The following is a 20,486-nucleotide window of genomic DNA, read 5'->3' as shown; positions in this document are numbered from 1 at the left end:
GCCAAAAAAAGCGTAAGATGAGACAGAGCGTAAACTTGACAAGATGGCGTGGAGAGCCTTGGCCAAAGGAATGATTCAGCACTTATAGCTTTTAGAGGCGTTTGATTGGCTAAGAGCGGACCGGCAAGACGGCTCGTCTTTTCACTGTTAGCCGCGCAAAATTTGGCCAAGCAGAGCAAACCGATAGGCCTAGTTTGCATCAGTTTGACATGGTACAGTATAAGACACCAAACAGAAAGGTTTTTAATTTGGTTTTGAAAGAGGACAAGAGCTGGTAAGTGAAGGATATCCGGAGAAAAATATTTCCAGACAACCTGGTTGTTACAAGTGAACTCTGATTCCACTCTTGCATCCTCAAAATAGATGTGTCTGTATTAGCATGAGGAGGATGGTCTTAGTCTCCTGTTCATTTAATGTGAAACAAGTGTCTTTTTCTGATATCGAAATGAATGTGTCCAGTCAGAAACTGTTGATATTTTGTTGCAGTCAACACTGATGTCGATTTTTAAGGTCACTGAAGCAACCAAAGTGCTTGTTAAAAACAAAAAACAAAAAAAGTCAATTCAAGTTCCAATGGTTGAAATGATGTTTGGCACTTTACAATGACTTGGGTTTCCTTTGAAAGACTGACAAGCTACAGTAGGCTTTGTGCGTGCGTACACGTGTGTGTGTGTGTGTGTGTGTGTATGTGTGTGCGTGTGTGTGTGTGTGTATGTGTGTGTGTGTGTGTATGTGTGTGTGTGTGTGTGTGTGTGTGTGTATGTGTGTGTGTGTGTATGTGCACTGACTTTTAACTGACTGACATAAACAAAATTTTGTTTGACTGACAGCAGCGTACGACTGTTTTCAAACAAGCTCCAAATGACTGATATTCTATTCACAGACAATTTTCAACATTTTCACTGAATGCAAAATTTACACAAAGCATCCTCTTTCAACAACGACACAAGCACGACTGATGGTGCGGTTGCAATGCAATTCACATCAGTTCAAAAACACACACCCCCCAAAGCGAGTCAGTCAGTTACTGGAACAAGCAGCACACTCTGTGCGACTGGGCAAGCAGAGGTTAAAGAGTTAACAGAAGAGTTAACCAGAGGCAGGAGAAGAAGCGTCCCCACCTTCTGATGAGGAAGCAAGCGACGGTCTCGTTGTTCTCGTCAATGGCACGATGAAGCAGAGACTGGTGACACCCACTGGGCCCCTTGGACCACAGGTTGATGTCGCACTTGTGGTGTACCTGTGTGCCGCCACAGACACAAACACGTTCACGGAGGAAAAACACAAACACAGGGCCACAAACATGAACATGTTCAGGAATGAAAAACAGTAACACAGGGCCACAAACACTAACATGTTCATGGGTGAAAAACACAAACACATGGCCACAAACACAAACATTCATGGATGAAAAAGCACAAAGACAGGGCCACAAACAAAAACACGTTCGGGGATGAAAAACACACAGGTCCACAAACACGTTCAGGGATGAAAAACACAAACACAAACACACTCATGGGTGAAAAACACAAACACAGGTTTACGAACGCTTACATGTACATATACACACACACACACAGTGACACATACACAAAGAAGCACATACAGATGGACACACACACAGCCACATACAAGCAAGCAAACACACACTGATGATGCCAGAATCTGGTCCATGGCAAAGGATAGTATTCATAATTCTCTCTCCCTCTTTCATACACACACACTCATGTGCACACACTCACACAAAACATATTATCACCCTGACACAAACACTCTACTACAAACAAACACCCACATGTGAACATGCATACTCTTATCATTCCAGCCCCAGAACACATGAAACTACTGAATTTCTTTCAGACATAAAAGAAAGGGTGTGTTTTGGGACTGCATGAGATCTGATTGGGAACGTTCAGATTGTCACAGACCATGAGTGCAGACGTTTTGCATGCAGGTAGGAGTGTGTGGTGGAACATGCATGTGTGCGTATCAAAGTGTTTGGTGTGTGGTAGAGCATGCACATGTGTATCTAAGTGTTTGACGGGTGGTGGGGGATGAGGGCGTGACTGGAGGAGGGGCGTGTGAACAGGCAAGCGTTACGGAGTGTGTGTATGAGTGACTTTTAAATTACATAAATTTCATGGTCATTTTTATTGGCATGATGTATGTTGTGCGTCAGGCTTGTGGTGGTCCATCGTCACTTACTGTGGATTTTTTATTTGACCCGTTATAATCTCCCTTTTACGGTGTGGTTTATATAATGCATGTGCTTAAAATGATTCTGTTATTGCACAAATGAACTTCCATGTGTGTGATAAATAAAGTATTTTTGATTTGATGTGACAGGGAACGAACCAGAATGTGTGCAATGTCCTCCTGCCCCGTTTCCAGTGCCTGCCACAAGGGGCAGTTACCCTCGCTGTCCAGGACGTCCATGTTGGCTCCTCGCTGACACAGCGTCTCCACGATCACTGGCAGGTGCCGCGTTATCGCTCGCTGCAAGGGGCGTAACTTGTCCGGAGACCTGCATGGGGTGAAAGCAACGGTGGATTCTGATGAAGATGGAGAATGATGATGATGATGATAACTATGATAAAATGCAAGGGGTGTAACTTGTTTAGAGATCTGATGATGAAATGATAATGACGAGCATGATGATGATGGTAATGATGAGAGAGAAGGAAAATGAAAAAAGAATCCAAAACACACCAGTCATTCAATACATGTCCACCCCAGCTCTGTAACTACTACCACCACAACTACTGATGATAATAATGGGCATTTGTAATGCACTTTACCTCCATAGCACAGGGTCCCAGAGTGCGGACAATCAACATCAACATGTAGGGAAAAAATGTCACAAAAACCAACACCACATGGCACTATAATCAAGACTTACAAACAAAACAAATAAAATGTGTCAATGATAAAGTGTTCGGATGCATGCACGCACGCACGCACGCACGCACACACACACACACACACACACACACACACACACACACACACACACATTCACACCACACCACACCACATTCCAACACCTACACATCCACAAAAGCAGATATGTATAGTTGTGTTCTGAGGCCAGATCTGAACCTACACAGACCCCCGAAAACAGAGTGTGGCTGCCAACAAGGCGGGGTGAAAAACGATCATACACATAAAAGCCCACTCATGTACATACAAGTGAACATGGGAGTTGCAGCCCGCAAAAGAAAGAAGAAGAAGAAGAACCTACACAGCATGGATGTCCACAATGCTCAATCAGAAACATGAACCTACACAGCCTAGATGTCCGCATGATGCTCAATCAGAATCATGAACCTACACAGCCTAGATGTCCGCATGATGCTCAATCAGAAACATGAACCTACACAGACTAGATGTCCGCATGATGCTCAATCAGAAACATGAACCTACACAGACGGGTGCAACAGCCGAGCGACAAAAGTGTTGGACTTTTCAATCTAAGGGTCTCGCGTTCGAATCTCAGTAACAGCGCCGGTGGGTAAAGGATGGAGTTTTATCTGATCTCTCAGGTCAACATATGTGCCCAAACCCCCTTCGTGCGCATCCGCAAGCGGAAGATCAAATATGCATTTAAAAGATCCTGTAATCCATGTCAGCGTTCAGTGGGTTATAGAAACAAGAACATACCCAGAATGCACACCCCCGAAAACGGAGTATGGCTGTGTACCTGTCGGGGTAAAAACGGTCATACATGTAAAAGCTCAGTCATGTACATACTAATGAACTAAGGAGTTGCAGCCCACAAACGAAGAAGAAGAACCTACACAGACTCGATGTCGGCATGATGCTCAATCAGAAACAGAGCGCTGACGGTGTCCTGTTTCTCAATGGCCTCATGCAGCAGGGTCATGCCGGCCGAGTTGCGCTCGTTGATGTTGGCCCCAGCCGTCAGAAAGGCCGCGGCCGTTTCGTGCAGCCCTCCCCACAGGGCCAGTCCCAGGACCGTCTGTCCCTCCGAGTCCTTCAGGTTGAAGTTGGGCACCACTCGCATGTTGTCCGCGCTCTGCTGAACGTCCGCTGTGAATGGATTAAACTGTGGTTTAAATGTCTGTTGTGAATGGGTTAAACTGTGTTAAAATGTCCACTCTCAATGAGTTAAACTATGGTATATATGTCCGCTGTAAGAGTTAAACTGTGGTGTGTATTGCAGAATGTCCACCTTCAGAGTTAAACCATGATTTGCATTGCTGAATGTCCGCCTTCAGAGTTAAACCATGATCTGCATTGCTGAATGTCCGCTGACAATGAGTTAAACTGTAGTTAAAATGTCAGCTGTCAATGAGTTAAACTGTGGCTTAAATGTCGCTCTCAATTAGTTAAACTGTGGTTTAAATGTCCGCTATAAGAGCTAAACTGTGGTTAAAATGTCCACTGTCAATGAGTTAAACTGTGGCTTAAATGTTGCTCTCAATTCGTTAAACTGTGGTTTAAATGTCCGCTGTAAGAGCTAAACTATGGTTTAAAATGTCTGCGGTCAATGGGTCGGTTCAAATGTCTGCTGTCAATAGATTAAACTGGTTCAAATGTCCGCCGTCAATGGGTTTAACATGGTTTAAATGTCCAAATGTCCGCTGTCAATGAGTTAAACTGTGGTTTAAATGTCTGCTGTCAATGGGATAAACTGGTTCAGATGTCCGCTGTCCATGGGTTTAACATGGTTTAAATGTCCGCTGTCAATGGGTCAAACTAATTCAAATGTCCGCTGTCAATGGGTTAAACTGTGGTTTAAATGTCCACTGTGAATGGGTTAAACTGTGGTTTAAATGTCCACTGTGAATGGGTTCAACTGTGGTTTAAAATGTCTGTTGTCAATGAGTTAAACTGTCCACTGTCAATGAGTTAAACTGTGGTTTAAATGTCCGCTGGAAATGGGTTAGACTGTGGCTGAAATGTGCCCTGTCAATGAGTTAAACTGTGGTTTAAATGTCTGCTTTTCAACTTCATGTAATCCAGTGTTAGTATGAAGAAAAATGAGATGTTGTTGGAACTGGGTTTTTAATTTCATATGATCTAATGAAAGTATGAAGGAAAATGAGATTTTGTTGGAACTAAGTGTTTAACACATTAGGACCCAGGTTAAGTCTGTACAACTAGCATCAAAACAAGAGTATCTTAACTCAGAAGGCTAGGAAGAGTATACTGAAAAATACTGCTGGACTTTAGTATGTTACATTTTTGGAACAAAAATAACAGACAGAATATGCATAAAGAGCCCTAATCAAACTGTTAAGTACTGGGATTTTTTGTTTGTTTTGTTTTGTGTTTTCCTTTTCTTAACATATCTCTACAGCTGTTTAAACAATAAGAAGCTTTATATAAAACCAACAGCTTAATAAAAAAAATTTTAAAAATCAAAATCAACAAAATTAAACCAATCTTTCAATTCCAACCTTTGTATTTCAGAAACACTCGCACCACAGAGTTGTGGGACTTGGCAAGCGCAAGGTGAAGTGGCGTCTGTTTGCTGATCGGACGACTCTCTTCCCCTCCCAGGGCCGCCAAGTTGCTTTCCAGGGCCGACATCTTCGCCGTGAAGGTCTGAGAGTTGGGGTTTGCTCCTCTGTCCAGAAGAACTTGCACCAGTCGGGTGAGACCAGCGTCACAAGCAAAGTGCAAGGGAGTTTCCCCCTGCAGAGCAAAGTTGCATTTTTATTTATCCAAGACATTAACTCACCTGGTACTTTCCCGACAGATGACCCATTTGTATGGGTAAGAAATGAAATTGTTTAAAAAAAACAAACAAACAAATGTCAGAATTCATTTATTGAAAACTTCCAAATTGATCAATAATATAATGAGTTAGTTGGGTACACAATATAAAACTTCCTCCTTTCTTATGCTATCATACAGTGAGATGATGAAAGTATCCATATTTTTTGTTCAAAATTTGCAAACACTGATGACTTGTAAACAATTCCAGAAGAGCACAAAGAGTTTGATACAGTTTAATTTCAGATTCATCTAATTCTGTGTGTCTGCCTTGTGACCAAAATGAAACTGGGTCAGACACCATTGTTGACACGCACTGTTCACGTGAACCAGTCACTGCGAAAATAAATCTCTTGCTCACAAGCACAGCAACACACACTGTATTTATTGGTCGCAGTGGAGAGTGGAAATGTAATTATGCAAAACAGGTGCCACTCCAAAAATTCAAAACTACCCAAGGTCTCGATTGGGGCCTTTCGTCTGAAACGATTGTAAACAGTATGGCCCCAATCAGGGCCTTTCGTCTGAAACGATTGTAAACAGTATGGCCCCAATCAGGGCCCTTCGTCTGAAACAGTTGTAAACAGTATAGCCCCAATCAGGGCCTTTCGTCTGAAACAGTTGTAAACAGTATAGCCCCAATCAGAGCCCTTCGTCTGAAACGGTTGTAAACAGTATCGCCCCAATCAGTGCCCTTTGTCTGAAACGGTTGTAAACAGTATAGCCCCAATCAGAGCCCTTCGTCTGAAACAGTTGTAAACAATATGGCTTCAATCAGGGCCTTTCGTCTGAAACAGTTGTAAACAGTATGGCCCCAATCAGAGCCCTTCGTCTGAAACGGTTGTAAACAATATGGCTTCAATCAGGGCCTTTCGTCTGAAACGGTTGTAAACAGTATGGCCCCAATCAGAGCCCTTCGTCTGAAACGGTTGTAAACAGTATAGCCCCAATCAGAGCCCTTTGTCTGAAACAGTTGTAAACAGTATAGCCCCAATCAGTGCCCTTCGTCTGAAACAGTTGTAAACAGTATAGCCCCAATCAGTGCCCTTCGTCTGAAACAGTTGTAAACAGTATGGCCCCAATCAGTGCCCTTCGTCTGAAACGGTTGTAAACAGTATAGCCCCAATCAGTGCCCTTCGTCTGAAACAGTTGTAAACAGTATGGCCCCAATCAGTGCCCTTCGTCTGAAACAGTTGTAAACAGTATGGCCCCAATCAGTGCCCTTCGTCTGAAACAGTTGTAAACAGTATGGCCCCAATCAGAGCCCTTCATCTGAAACGGTTGTAAACAGTATGGCCCCAATCAGTGCCCTTCGTCTGAAACAGTTGTAAACAGTATGGCCCCAATCAGTGCCCTTCGTCTGAAACGGTTGTAAACAGTATCGCCCCAATCAGAGCCATTCGTCCATAGTAAGCTGGGGGGAAAAAAAACGGAGTGTGAATGAAAGGGAAGGGCCACTGTTTCACGCTACTGTTGGTTATTCAACACAGTCCAAGAGAGCCTGTTCTGATTCAGAATGCACATAAGTTTCTTAGTTTCTTCTCCACACTCTACAAGCAACCAATCTCACATATCCGTGTTATCTGCTTTTCCATGTTTAGACATTTCAGTTCTTCTACAGTCATAACACACACACACACACCACACACATGCACAAAAACACACACACACACACACACACAAACACACATGCACAAACACCACACCACACACACACACACACATCACACCACAACCCCCCTCACCCACCAACCCCAACATGCACATCCCCCACACATGCATAAAACGCACACACACACACACAAACACACACACACACAGAGAACCACACACACACACACCTACACACACACACACACACACACACACACACACACACACACACATACCTACACACATACCCACACACAGCTCTCACCCTGTTGTTGGCATGGCTGACGGACGCTCCGTGCTCAGCCAGGAAAATACCAGCGGCCTGGTTCACACTTTTCGCTGCAAGGTGCAGCAGACTGTTCCCTGCCAGAACACACAGACAGTGACACCTTTTTTTTTTCCCTACTGTACTGTATTGTATTGTACTGTATTACTCTTTTTTATCACAACAGATTTCTCTGTGTGAAATTCGGGCTGCTCTCCCCAGGGAGAGCGCGTCGCTACACTGACAGCGCCACCCTTTTTTTGTATTTTTTTCTGCCTGCGAGTTTGTTTTCCTTTCGATGTGGATTTTTCTACAGAATTTTGCCAGGGTCAACCCTTTTGTTGCTGTGGGTTCTTTAATGTGCACTAAGTGCATGCTGCACACGGGACCTCGATTTATCGTCTTATCCGAATGACTGGCGTCCAGACCACCACTCAAGGTCTAGTGGAGGGGGAGAAAATACTGGCAACTATGGGATCCGATACTGTTTTGTTTCTTCTTTAGACAAAGGGCTCCCCTTGAAAATTACTGCCTTCATGGTGGAGGTAAAAACAGTCACTTAGGTAAAAGCCTACTCATGCATACATATGAATGAACGTGGAAGTCAAAGCCCATGAAGCAGAGGAAGAAGATGAAGAAAAAGGGCTGATAAAAAGTGAAAGTTGGATGTGGGCGTTGATTCTACTGTGTGGCATTCTATTGTGTTGTGTTGTATTATACCGTACTGCATTGCATTGCGTTGCATTGCACGGAGTTGTGTTGTGTAGTGTTGCGTTGCACTGCACTGCACTGTGTTGAGTTAGCTTGCACTGCACTGTGCTGCATTGTGTAGTGTTGCACTGCACTGTGTTGAGTCTGGTTGCATAGCACTGCACTGTGTTGTGTTGTGTTGTGTTGTGTTGCATAGCACTGCAGTGTGTTGAGTTGTGTTGCATCACATTGCACTGTGCTGTGTTGCACTGTCCTGTTGTGTTGCGATGCACTGCACTGTGTTGAGTAGTGCTGCGTTGCACTGCACGGTGTTGTATTGCGTTGCACTGTGTTGTGTTGTGTTGTGTTGGACTGCATTGCACTGTGTTGTGTTGAATTGCATTGCACTGTGTTGAGTTGCATTGGTATGTGGTCTCTGTGTGAAACTCAGGCTGCTTTCCCTATGGAGGGCATGTCGCCACAGTGCAGCACCACCCATACACCCTTTTTTTTTTTCTTTTTTTTCTGTCTGCAGGTTTATTTGCTTTACTATCAAAGTGAATTCTTCTGTAGAATTTTGTCATGTTGCCGTGGCTTTTTTCTATGAGTGCTAAACGCATGCTACAGAGGGGACCTCAGCTCATCGTCTCATCTGGAAGACAAGTACCCAGGCCACCAATCACGGTCTAGTGAGGGGAGAGTCAAAATCGTGGTAGGTATATGTATCAACATCATTATCATTCCTGGGACCCCAAGTCTTATACTGTCTTGTACTGAGTTGGATGAGTAAGGATGTACTGTATTGTACTGTGTGCCGTAGTATTACTCTTGTGTCACAACAGATGTCTCTGTGAAATCCAGGCTACTCTTCCCAGAAGAGAGCGCTAAAGTAAAGCGCTAAAGTGCAGCACCACCCTTTTTTCCTGCCTAAAATTTTCCTTTTCCTGTCAATGTGGATTTTTGGACTATTTTGCATGCCGCACAAGGGAACTCAAGTTATAGTCTCATCCAAATGACTAGCGTCCAAACCGCTACTTACTAGCGGAGGGGACGACAAAAGCAGTGAGTGAGTGTGAGATTTGATCCCGTGCACTCTCATGCTTCCTAGGCAGGAATGTTACCACCAGGCCACCACTCCACACTTCAGGACTACAGCTGTTTGTTTTTTGCTGCCCCATCATCTGCACCATTTCAGAGGCATTACTCCCACGCTGCTCATTCCGAGTCCCCCATACGGGCTCATCTGCCACAGTCCCAGTGCTGGCAGTCCACAGGGAATCATCGATGTTAGGTCACCAGGAGGCCACACACCAGAGGAGACCCTCATCAATCTGCCAACACTGAAGACCCTGACAAGACTCATCCCAAGCACCGAAGTGGAGGGGTATCGAAAATGAGGCCACCATGAGAGCAGGGCATGAAAAGCCACATAATCTGGGGCTTTTTCAAATGCTGATGAAGGAGGAGGACTACTGTTTACCTGACTCAGGCTCTACGGCATCAGGAGAGCTGCCGGCTTTGATCAGCAGCTGGGCAAAACTGTCCGGGCCATACACCACTTCCGCTTCACTGTCCTCTGCCTCCTTCCCCTGCACACACACACGCACACACACACCCACACACACACACACACACCACACGCATACACACACACACCACACGCACACAACACACACAAACACACACCCACCCCCACACACACATCACACCACCACCACCCACCACGCACACACACACACAAAACCACACACACACACACACACACAAAACCACACACACACACACACAAACACACATCAGTCTATCATTAGAAAACGTCATTAACTCTCTCCATACGAACGGCGAAAGAGACGACGTTAACAGCGTTTCACCCCAATTACCATCATCAAAATATTGCAAGCGGAAGGCTCTTATACTGAAGAGGTGAATGTTGACAAAGAATACCACAATTCTGACGACGGAAGCTAAAGGTTGGGTCATTCAGACACCCACTGGACATCCGAGGGGTCTGTGTAGAGGAGAAGAGAGGACTGGCCGTACTGAGTGAGTTAAGAAACACATCCACACACAAGGCACCACTGTCAACAGACCCAGCACCACTATCAGCAACAGAAGTGAGAAGCTCTGGCACCAACAACTACAGACCAACTGTTTTTGACTAAAACATGGGATGGTGTCTTCATGTCTCATCATCTTTTCAACTCTTGCCTGCGTGTGTGGAGCTCGTACTGTGGGTGTGTGACAGACATACAGACAGACAGACATACAAATAAACATACAGTTGAAAGCACAGAGAGAGAAGCAGCAGCAGCAGCAGCTTCACAAGAAGCTCACAGAAGAGACATGATGGCAGACAGCCCCCCACAACAGCGCCTCACCTGTTGCAATGCCAGCCAGAGGGCCGTGTGGCCATCAGAATTCTTTATCTCCAGGTTGAGGCGGTGCTGCAGCAAGACTCGAACCACCGCATCGTTTCTACAGAACACCGCATTGTGCAGAGGGGTGCTGGAACACATAGCCGATTTTTTTCTTTTTCAGCTGAGGAGGATGTACGGTTTACATGTCCACACACCACCTGACCAAAGTTATCCTTCCTCATAAAACTCATCCTTCCTTTTCTCACATACAAATGATTTAACACTCCCACATATTAGTATCCAGGTGAGCATATGCACGCATGCAATCATACATACAAGCAACTTACACACACATGAACACACAAAGAAACACACACCACCACTATGAAACACTTATGCAAAAGCATCAAATCAACACAAAACACACACCACATTCAAATATCTTTCCCACACATCCACACACACACTCTAACACCAACCCACAACCACACCCATCCCACCTGCCAGCAGTATCCTGAACGTTGGGGTCAGCGGCCGCTTCCAGCAGCAGTTTGGCCACTTCAGCCATGTCGGCCAGCGTGGACGCGGCCGTCACCTCAGGGTTGAAGCAGGCCACCATGTGCAAGGGCGTTTCCTTGTCCAGGAAGGTGGACAGGTTCGGGTCCGCCTTGTGGCCGATCAGAAACTTGGCTGAGAACCCGTCCCCTGAACAGGAAACAGGAGTTTTTGTTTCATTTTCTCAAGGAGGCGTTACTGTGTTCGGACAAATCCCGAAACACTTCAACACATCCTTTTATAAATATATATATATATAGAGAGAGAGAGAGAGAGAACTCAGAACTCAGAACTGTTTTAATGTCAATAGCTTATCAGCCCTAATGACATGGGGGTACAATCAAAACAAAAACAAAATAGTTCTAAAAAAAGATGAAATGACTATTCAAAACATACCATTTTTGAACGTCTATTCAAAACATACCATTTTTGAAATCCATTGATAAGGCATCTACATAATTTCGACCATCCAGTTTACGAAGTCAATTTCTTAAAGAACAACAGTGAGTGATGTTTTTTCTTCGAAAATTATATGCTTCGGCAATATACTTTGCCAGAGACTGGACTGAATTTTCTTGATGTATGTTAAGTACACTGCACAGATCTTCATTCTTTGCAGAACATGTTTTAAAGACAGTACATTTTTCACGAATATCAGCGAACGCTTTGCAATGAAACAAGAAATGTAACTCATCCTCCTTTATAAAACCGCACATCGGACAATATATAGAGAGAGAGAGACAGAGAGACATATAGGTATATATATTCATGTACACCAGTGTGTATCTATGTACCTATCAGAGTGGATTTCTTCTACAGAATTTTGCCCGAGGACAACATTTATGTTGCCATGGGTTATTTTTCAGCGCGCAAAGTACATGCTTCACACGGAACCTAGGTTTATAGTTTCATCTAAAAAAAAAAAATTAAAAAAAAAAAAAAGATTAGACACCAAGTGGAAGTAGTCTCCCTCCCACGCCCTCTTTACCTTTCTTGATACCTCTGGAACTGACTGAGTGAACAAACAAATGAAACTGTATTCCTTGCTAAGAACAGTAAGACTTTTCTTTTTCAGCTTCATTTTTTTGTGAACAGCTGTTTGCATAAAACAAGCATGAAACAGTGAGACTCAGATAACAGGGGGATCCATTCAATGTGGAGAGAAGGGTGTGTGGGGGGTGGTGGTGGTGGTAGGGAGTGGACTGTTGATAGGGGATCATGAGAATGAAGTGGAACATGGGGACAGGAGATAGGTCTGGTGTTATTCTCTGTGAAACATTTATGTTGATGATGATGATGATGATGGTGATGATGGTGACGATAATGTGTGTGTGTATCTTTTGCTTATCTGTTTCAGTTTTTCGTTTGTTTCACTTTGTTTGTTCGGAAGTATGTACTTGTATAATGTTAATGTTAAAAACGTGTTTATTACATAAACAAAAAAGTGGTTAAATCGATAGTATCAAACTGAAGTTAATTCTTCTTCTTCTTCTTCGTTAGTGGGCTGCAATTCTTCGTTAGTGGGCTGCAACTCCCACATTCACTCATATGTACATGAAAGGGCTTTTACGTGAATACCTGTTTTTAACCCACCATGTATGCAGCCATACTCCATTTTCAGGGGGTACTGAAAGTCAATAAAATTTAATGAAAAAAATATCATAAAAAAAATAATAAACTGTCTTCCTTACCCCTCACTTGTATGAATGAACACATATGAAAGGAGGGATAAACATATCTCCTGTATCATACCTTGCAGCACTGCACTGTATTGTATTGCGCTCTGCTGTACTGTACACACTGCCTGAGCGGACGAACATATGAACCCCTCTCCGACGGGCGCAATAGCCGAGTGGTTAAAGCGTTGGACTGTCAATCTGAGGGTCCCGCGTTCGAATCTCGGTGACGGCGCCTGGTGGGTAAAGGGTGGAGATTTTTACGATCTCCCAGGTCAACATATGTGCAGACCTGCTAGTGGCTGAACCCCCTTCGTGTGTATATGCAAGCAGAAGATCAAATACGCACGTTAAAGATCCTGTAATCCATGTCAGCGTTCGGTGGGTTATGGAAACAAGAACATACCCAGCATGCACACCCCCGAAAACAGAGTATGGCTGCCTACATGGCGGGGTAAAAATGGTCATACACGTAAAAGCCCACTTGTGTGCATACGAGTGAACGCAGGAGGAGGAGGAGAGGAGAGGAGAACCCCTCTCCCACCCCCCCACACCCTTCCCACCCACCATCCCCACTTACCTCTTTTGATGGCTTTGTGCAGCAGGCACTTGCCGGCGTTGTCTTTGCGGTTGACGTCAGCGTGGTTCTTGAGGAGGGTCTGGGCCACACTCTTCTGCAGGGACTGCAGGGCCAGGTCCAAGGGGATGTCACCCTTGTTGTCCACTTCGTTCACCTTCACCGGCAGCTGAACCAAACCATGTGGTGCAACATGTGCCCTTCTTAAATTTATTTTTTAGTTTGTTCATGTTTACATATTTGACAATTTGTTTATGTGTGCATGAGCATGAACAGTGAGAGGGAGAGAGGGAGACAGGTGCATATATGCTTGAGTACATTACTGCATCCATGTAAACATGCGCCTTAGTACTTCTGTGCTTGGGTTAAGAAAAAAAAGTGTATTATCATATACATGTATATCTTTTACTTTCAGACACACCCACTTAATCATAATTATTACCACTGGTAGTAACTGGCACTGTCACTTGTTTAACTTCTCAAAATACTGCAAAAAAGCAATCCGAGATAAGCATGTCATTTGTCAGACGTATAAAAGGATTTTTTCTCCCCTTGGTATAGCTCACACTGTCAATTATTTAACGCCTCACAGTACAACAACAACAACAACAGCCGCAAATCCAACACAAGTCATTCATTTGTTAGACTCTTATAAGGACATTTTTTCCCCTAGATCTTAACATACTAACCATTATCCATTGTTCAAATTCCAGCAGGGGTCTGATTTCTGCTGTCAATTGTCAGACTCCTAAAAAGACTCTAAAAAAAAAAAAAAAAAAGAAAAGGCAAGTCCTTTCCATGTGCATCAAAACCCACCCTACCTGTGCGTCAAACTCGATGAGATAGAGGAAGACAACGTCCTCTCTGTATGCCCGGATGGCAGTGTGTAAGGGGAACTCCGTCTTGGCCTTGAACATGTTGTACAGCAGCGGTGCCGGCATTGTCTTGAAATCATCGCTGGTGAACTCATTCTGTAACATGAGGGAATGAAGAAAAAAAAAAGATTAGATTTTTTTAAAAGCAGTGGTAAAAGCAATGTGGGTGGCTGGGCCACGCCCTGAGGATAAATAAAATCAGACATCCTTACAGACAGACGCAACAGCCAAGTGGTTACAGCATTGGACTTTCAATCTGAGGGTCCCCGTTTCCAATCTCAGTAATGGCATCTGGTAGGTAAAGGGTGGAGATTTTTCCGATCTCCCAGGTCAACATATGTGCAGACCTGCTCGTATCTGAACCCCCTTTTTGTATATACACAAGCAGATCAAATACACACGTTAAAGACCCTGTAATCCATGCCAGTGTTCAGTGGATTTTGGAAACAAGAACATACCCAGTATGCACACTCCTGAAAACAGAGTATGGCTGCCTCCATGGCGGGGTAAAAACAGTCATACACGTACATACGAGTAAATGTGGGACTTGCAGCCCCCCATGAACGAAGAAGAAGAAGAGACATCCTTACGCTGCCCTCTGATGGGCGCCACCAGGGAAAAGAAAGGCCGACGACGAAACACATGGAGAAGAAGTGGAAGAGGAGATGGAAATAGCAGGCAAGACCTGAATGAAATCAGCTGGCTCACTCAAGACCTAAACGACAGGAGAAAATTGTTAGAACTTTATGCTCCAGCCAGAGCAAAGAGGATTAAGTAAACTTGTGCAAGTAGGGACAGTACTGTATGTTTCTCCTTCCGTTCATAAAAAAACAACAGTGGTAAAAACAAGGTCGGTAATGTATGCTTTTCTATTTCTGGTCATGAAAGAAAAAGTGGTAAAATCAATCCATTAAAATGTATGATTGTCAATTTCTGGTCATTAAAAAACAAAAACAAATGTAAAATCAAGGCCAGTAACATATATTAATCTATTTCTGGTCATAAAAAAACAACAGTGGTAAAAGCAAGGTACGTAATGCATGTTGATTTTTTTCTTTGTCACATGAAAACAGTAACCTGTTTGACAAATAGTGGCAACTTAAACTGAGATCAATTCAAACTGATTTTATTAACTGGTGAAGAACTTTTATTTGACATGAAATCTATTACTGAAGGGAAAAGGACAAAGAATAACCATTTATTCACACTGTAGCTTAATATGAAAAAATGTGGGCAAAGAATAACCATTCATTCAAACTGTAGCCTAGCTAGCATCCAATAAATGAAGAAGATAGATATGACAGGCATTTCTGTGATTTTTTCCACTATCAATTTGAGCTGTTTTCTGTTCATGGCCGCATGTGTGTATGGCTGAGCGTGGTTATTCATTTTGGGGCTTGGCAGCGTGCGAATGGGAAACTGCCAGAGCACTGAGTCAATTAACTTCAAGAAACATCTAACGTGTTTAACACCAACAGACACACAAACCCCTCTCGACAAAAGTGTCTCACTCACCCAATGGTTAGAGATTAGTTCTGAGCAGTGTTTCTTCAGCACTTCTGCTCCCATCTCCTCCGCTGTTTGGTAAAACTGAATGCAGTTCTTCATGTTCACAAAGGAAATCAGGCCATTCTCACACCTGAACAAAAAAACAAGACACCATGGTTCTTTGGAAAATAAAACCTAGAAACTTATGTTCTTCAGAAAATAAAATGAAACGCACTCTAATGTCCAAAATAGACGAAAGTGTAAATAAATTATTGAGAAAAGAATTAATAAAAATTGTGAACAAAATGTTCACCCAGTTAGGAGCAAAAGGGTGAATGGAAGTTCTGAGCAAATGTTCTTAATGAGCAGAAGCAATGTTAACATTACTGCCATTACGTCAGTCAATCTTTTAAGCCATCAAAGTACAATCATATATCCAACCATTTCCAAGCATCTATCTAAAATCATGTCAGCACTATGGATCCAAAAGCAATAGCATTCAAATGTGATACATGAAACTCTTCTAGTGTAAACACTGTTCACATCTAAACAAGTACTGCACACCTCTTGCGAAGAGCTTCTAGTCGGAATCGAGTGGCAGCTCGAAGTAATTCCAGCAGAAAGGTGTCTTCGGCTTTGATGTTGATCTCATCTGTGTATACCCACCGTAACAATGCTCGGCCCACTTCCAGCTTGATATCTGACAAAGAACAGACTTTGTTCAACAAAGATGTCATGCCTCTCAGGCTGCTATCAAAGATAGGTATCTCACATTAATAATATATATGCATGAGCACAATCAACTTGTGCACAGAAACATCACATATAGGTATACAAATACATCACAAATACTGTTGCTTGGCTGTTTTTCTTTATCTAACTTCCGCATTTGAATGTCCACTTTTGAACTGGATTTTGAATCAGTTGTCTCACAGATTTATGTACCCTCATAAATAATGCAAACTGCACACAACATATGTACACACACATTACCACTCAAGGAAGCACACATGTACTGATATGCACACTTTTTTCTTGAGACACAAACACAATTACATTAAACCAGTATGTACAAAAAAGGCAACTTTCCTCGGAAGCATCATACAGACAGAAAATAAACCTCTCCCGGCTTCCTAACCCATGAAATAACACAGTATACATACCTGACATGTCAAGCTCAGAAACGTGAGCAAGGTCGGAGGATGCCCACTCATCACTGCGAGCCTGGAGGATGAACTTGTGAGCATGAACTTGATGACCTCCTTCCAGCTGCACTCGCAGGTCACTGAAAACACACAGTAAATAATAATGATGATATAAGGAAAATTACTGTATATGCAACCCATGAATGCAGTCTTTGAAAATTCTTTTGAAGCTATTGCAAAGTAAGGATTTTATTGACACAACATGTGGTGCCGATTGCTCTCATCAAAACAGCTTGTATCAGGGGCAGCAAATCAACAGATTTTGCTTGGTCAAAAATGTGTTAAATTTACCTTGTGTACACATCATCACATGAGTTTGAAATAGCATGGAAATGTTCATATTCAGTGCAATCTTAAATCACACACATGCAACCACACTGGGGACGAAATGGACTGACAGTGCCAATGTTACTGCTGTCCAGTTAATTTACCCTATGACTGAGGATGAATAAAACCAATTATTCAACATCCATATATGCCACATTTATTCTACATTCTATTTTTCTCCTTTTCAATCAATTTCAAAAACGTTTATACTTTCAAACAACTAAAAACAGACATCTATTTTCAGAGCTTAAAACATAAATTATACGGACAAACAATATAACAACAAATAAAAAATCTAAAATAAAAACTTATAAACAAATAGTTTTCAGTTTCAGTTTCTTAAGGACAAGTGATAGTATTTGGACAAATATACACTACATCACATCTTCTAGGCAGATGCCTGTCCAGCATCAAAATTAAATGCCAATAATCAGGCCTTGAATACATAGACAGAAATATTTGTGAAATATTTGTGAATCTATCAAGAGTGGATTTCCCTTACAGAATTTTGCAAGAGGACAACACTTTGTTGCCAGGGATTCTTTTTCAGTGCACCAAGCGCATGCTGCAAACAGGACCTTGGTTTATAATCTCCTCCGAATGACTAGACACTTAATTTTCAAGCAAAACATAAGAGAAAGTACTTGACTGAGATTCAAACCCAGACCCTCAAGGACACTGAACTGGCAGATAAGTGTCTTAACCATTCTGCCACCTTCCTCTTAAAAACAAAACACAGACAAGTCGCACACATACCACAGAAACCTCACCTGTACTGCTCCTTGTCGTACAGATCTGAGATGATTCGAAGCAAACGGGTTACAAAGCTCCCCTCGCTGTCTCCTTCCCCACTCCCAGCCACCGCCACCTGGTAGCGGCGCTCGAGGTCCGCAAAGCGATTCTGAAGTTTAACATACTCCTCGCGCAGGAGGCTGAGATGATTCTGAAGTTTTGACACCTCATCTGGAACATTTTTTTTTTTTTAACCCTTTCACTCTCGACACATTTTGCTGCAGTGTGGGCTGAGAACAACAAAAAAGGAAAAGATCCCTTGTTATCTTAGTTCAAACATAAAAAAGCCTATATTCCAAAAGAACTGAAGATAATTGAATTAAAGTACATTATATCACCGTGCTGCATTCCTGAAACACTTCTTTTTTTTTTTTTTTAAATAGTAATTGTTCATAATGGTAATTTCTCCTTTGTTGAAAAGGGGGTTCAGATATATACTTTCAGTTTCAGCACAAAGAAATAACAACCTTTATATTTAATGCAACTTCCACTCGAATGCACATGCACACACATACACACACACAAATATACAAGATATGAATATTCAGTGTGCCCCACACCCTTTCACTCCACTGCACTCCACTCACTTGAATCATAACTCACTTCCCTCTCTACTGCCTTCCATCAATCTATTCACAACACACCCACACTCACATTCCATGTGCCTCACCCCTCTGATGCTCTCTCTCTCTCTCTCTCTCTCTCAGAGAAAATAGGTCACAGTGCACCTCGGCTCTTTCACTCAATGTCACATACCCACAGACACACACCCACTTCACTACCATCTCACAGACTGGTTGATCAAGGGAGCAAGTTCTTCCTGCTTAGCAGATGGCTTTTCTGCTATTATGAGCATTAAGAAAGTGCACGGCTTTTGGATGAACAGTGTGTGTCACATGACGTGTGCTCCATGTCACAGAGAAGAGGTTATTTTCCCAAAGTAAACACCAGAGCTGACTATGTGTGATGCATACTCCATGTGATGCACATCAGAAAGACTTTGCACAAATTACAGAGGGAAGAGAAACTCAGAAACTCTTCCCATGGGCAACTGCTATATCTCTTCACGGAAACATCCTGCATTTTCTTTTTACTTGCATTTCTGTTTGGTTAGTTAATCCTTGTGTGTGTGTGTGTGTGTGTGTGTCAGTGTGTCTGCGTGTCTGTGTGCTAATACTTAAATGTAGCTTTTGGCCTCACAGCTAAGCAGCTGTGGATAAAGTCAAACAAACTTCTATTGATACTGAGCTGATATCAGAAACAATGTTTTGAATCAACACCACCATATATCTACTTGTTGTGTAGTTATGTACAGATGTGCAATGTCCAGATATGCAAAGTGCTAGTAAACATATATAGGTCTACATATTTATCACTAACACACTTATCACATATCCTCATCAGCACACAATTTATTGACACCTCTGAATACAAATACATCACAAGCACACAAATGTATTCAGGTCAGGAATGTGACCAACAGGAGGGTTGTATTTATCATGTGACCTATATACCTGAAGATACCACAAATCAATCTTCTATCTCTCCTCACCCACTAAGATCCTCCTTTCTTCCAAGAGCACATGTCTTTCTTTCTTGTTGTCTGTCAATATAAAAACTTTGGCAAGGCAAAGACCAAATGACGCAATCAGTTACAAGTTTATCACTATAAACTTAAATGTTGTTGTTGGGTTTTTTTGGGGGGGGTTCTTTCTTTTCTTTTTTCTTTTTTTTATTTTTATACATGCTGCTCCATATTGGTTTCACTACACATGCCTCAGTATTCCTTGAATGAAGCAGACAGGATTTAGATTTCATACTGAGCTATAAATACAATAAGTGGTTGCACTACTGTTGGCAGGCATTCAAATGCTCCTGTCTTGTAAAATTGATAGTTACATGCACGTTTGTGTGATATAAGTGTTGAGCTTGTGTTTCACTGTTTAATACCATACATTTCGTTACGTTGAGTTGTTTTGGTTTTGAGTGTGTGTGTGTGTGTGTGTGTGTGTGTGTGTGTGTGTATCTGTGTGTGTGTGTGTGTGTGTGCGCGCGCGCATGTGTGTGTGTGTGTGTGTGTGTGTGTGTGTGCATGTATGTGTGCAAATGTCCATGTGTATGCGTGTGTGTGTGTGTGTGTGTGTTTGCGCGCATATCATATGTGTGTGTTGTGAGAGAAAGAGACACAAACTGACTGTGTGCATGTGCGCATGTGGTATGGTAATTTTCATGGACGTGTGTAATCTTGGTGGGTGGATTACTGGTAGGTATTCATGGTTGTATA

At 42.7% G+C, this 20,486-nt stretch overlaps 1 protein-coding gene across 1 annotated transcript in view; it reads right to left on the bottom strand.

The window, feature by feature from the left end:
- The window catches only part of LOC143288539 (rabankyrin-5-like), a 41,670-nt gene that overhangs the window by 20,378 nt on the left and 806 nt on the right, over positions 1-20,486 (bottom strand). The window contains exons 2-15 of the mRNA XM_076597131.1: positions 18,181-18,373; positions 17,042-17,163; positions 16,443-16,578; positions 15,906-16,029; positions 14,337-14,486; positions 13,519-13,684; positions 11,208-11,412; positions 10,729-10,855; positions 9,831-9,939; positions 7,661-7,758; positions 5,424-5,661; positions 3,798-4,050; positions 2,356-2,524; positions 1,122-1,240 (exon numbers count right to left, since the gene is read on the bottom strand). Coding sequence (XP_076453246.1) covers positions 1,122-1,240; positions 2,356-2,524; positions 3,798-4,050; positions 5,424-5,661; positions 7,661-7,758; positions 9,831-9,939; positions 10,729-10,855; positions 11,208-11,412; positions 13,519-13,684; positions 14,337-14,486; positions 15,906-16,029; positions 16,443-16,578; positions 17,042-17,163; positions 18,181-18,373 — 2,209 coding nt within the window. The remainder of the gene's footprint in view (positions 1-1,121; positions 1,241-2,355; positions 2,525-3,797; positions 4,051-5,423; positions 5,662-7,660; positions 7,759-9,830; positions 9,940-10,728; positions 10,856-11,207; positions 11,413-13,518; positions 13,685-14,336; positions 14,487-15,905; positions 16,030-16,442; positions 16,579-17,041; positions 17,164-18,180; positions 18,374-20,486) is intronic.

This window comes from Babylonia areolata, chromosome 12, assembly GCF_041734735.1.
Source record: "Babylonia areolata isolate BAREFJ2019XMU chromosome 12, ASM4173473v1, whole genome shotgun sequence".
Taxonomy (NCBI): domain Eukaryota; kingdom Metazoa; phylum Mollusca; class Gastropoda; order Neogastropoda; family Buccinidae; genus Babylonia; species Babylonia areolata.
This window is presented reverse-complemented; position numbering and strand designations above follow the sequence as displayed.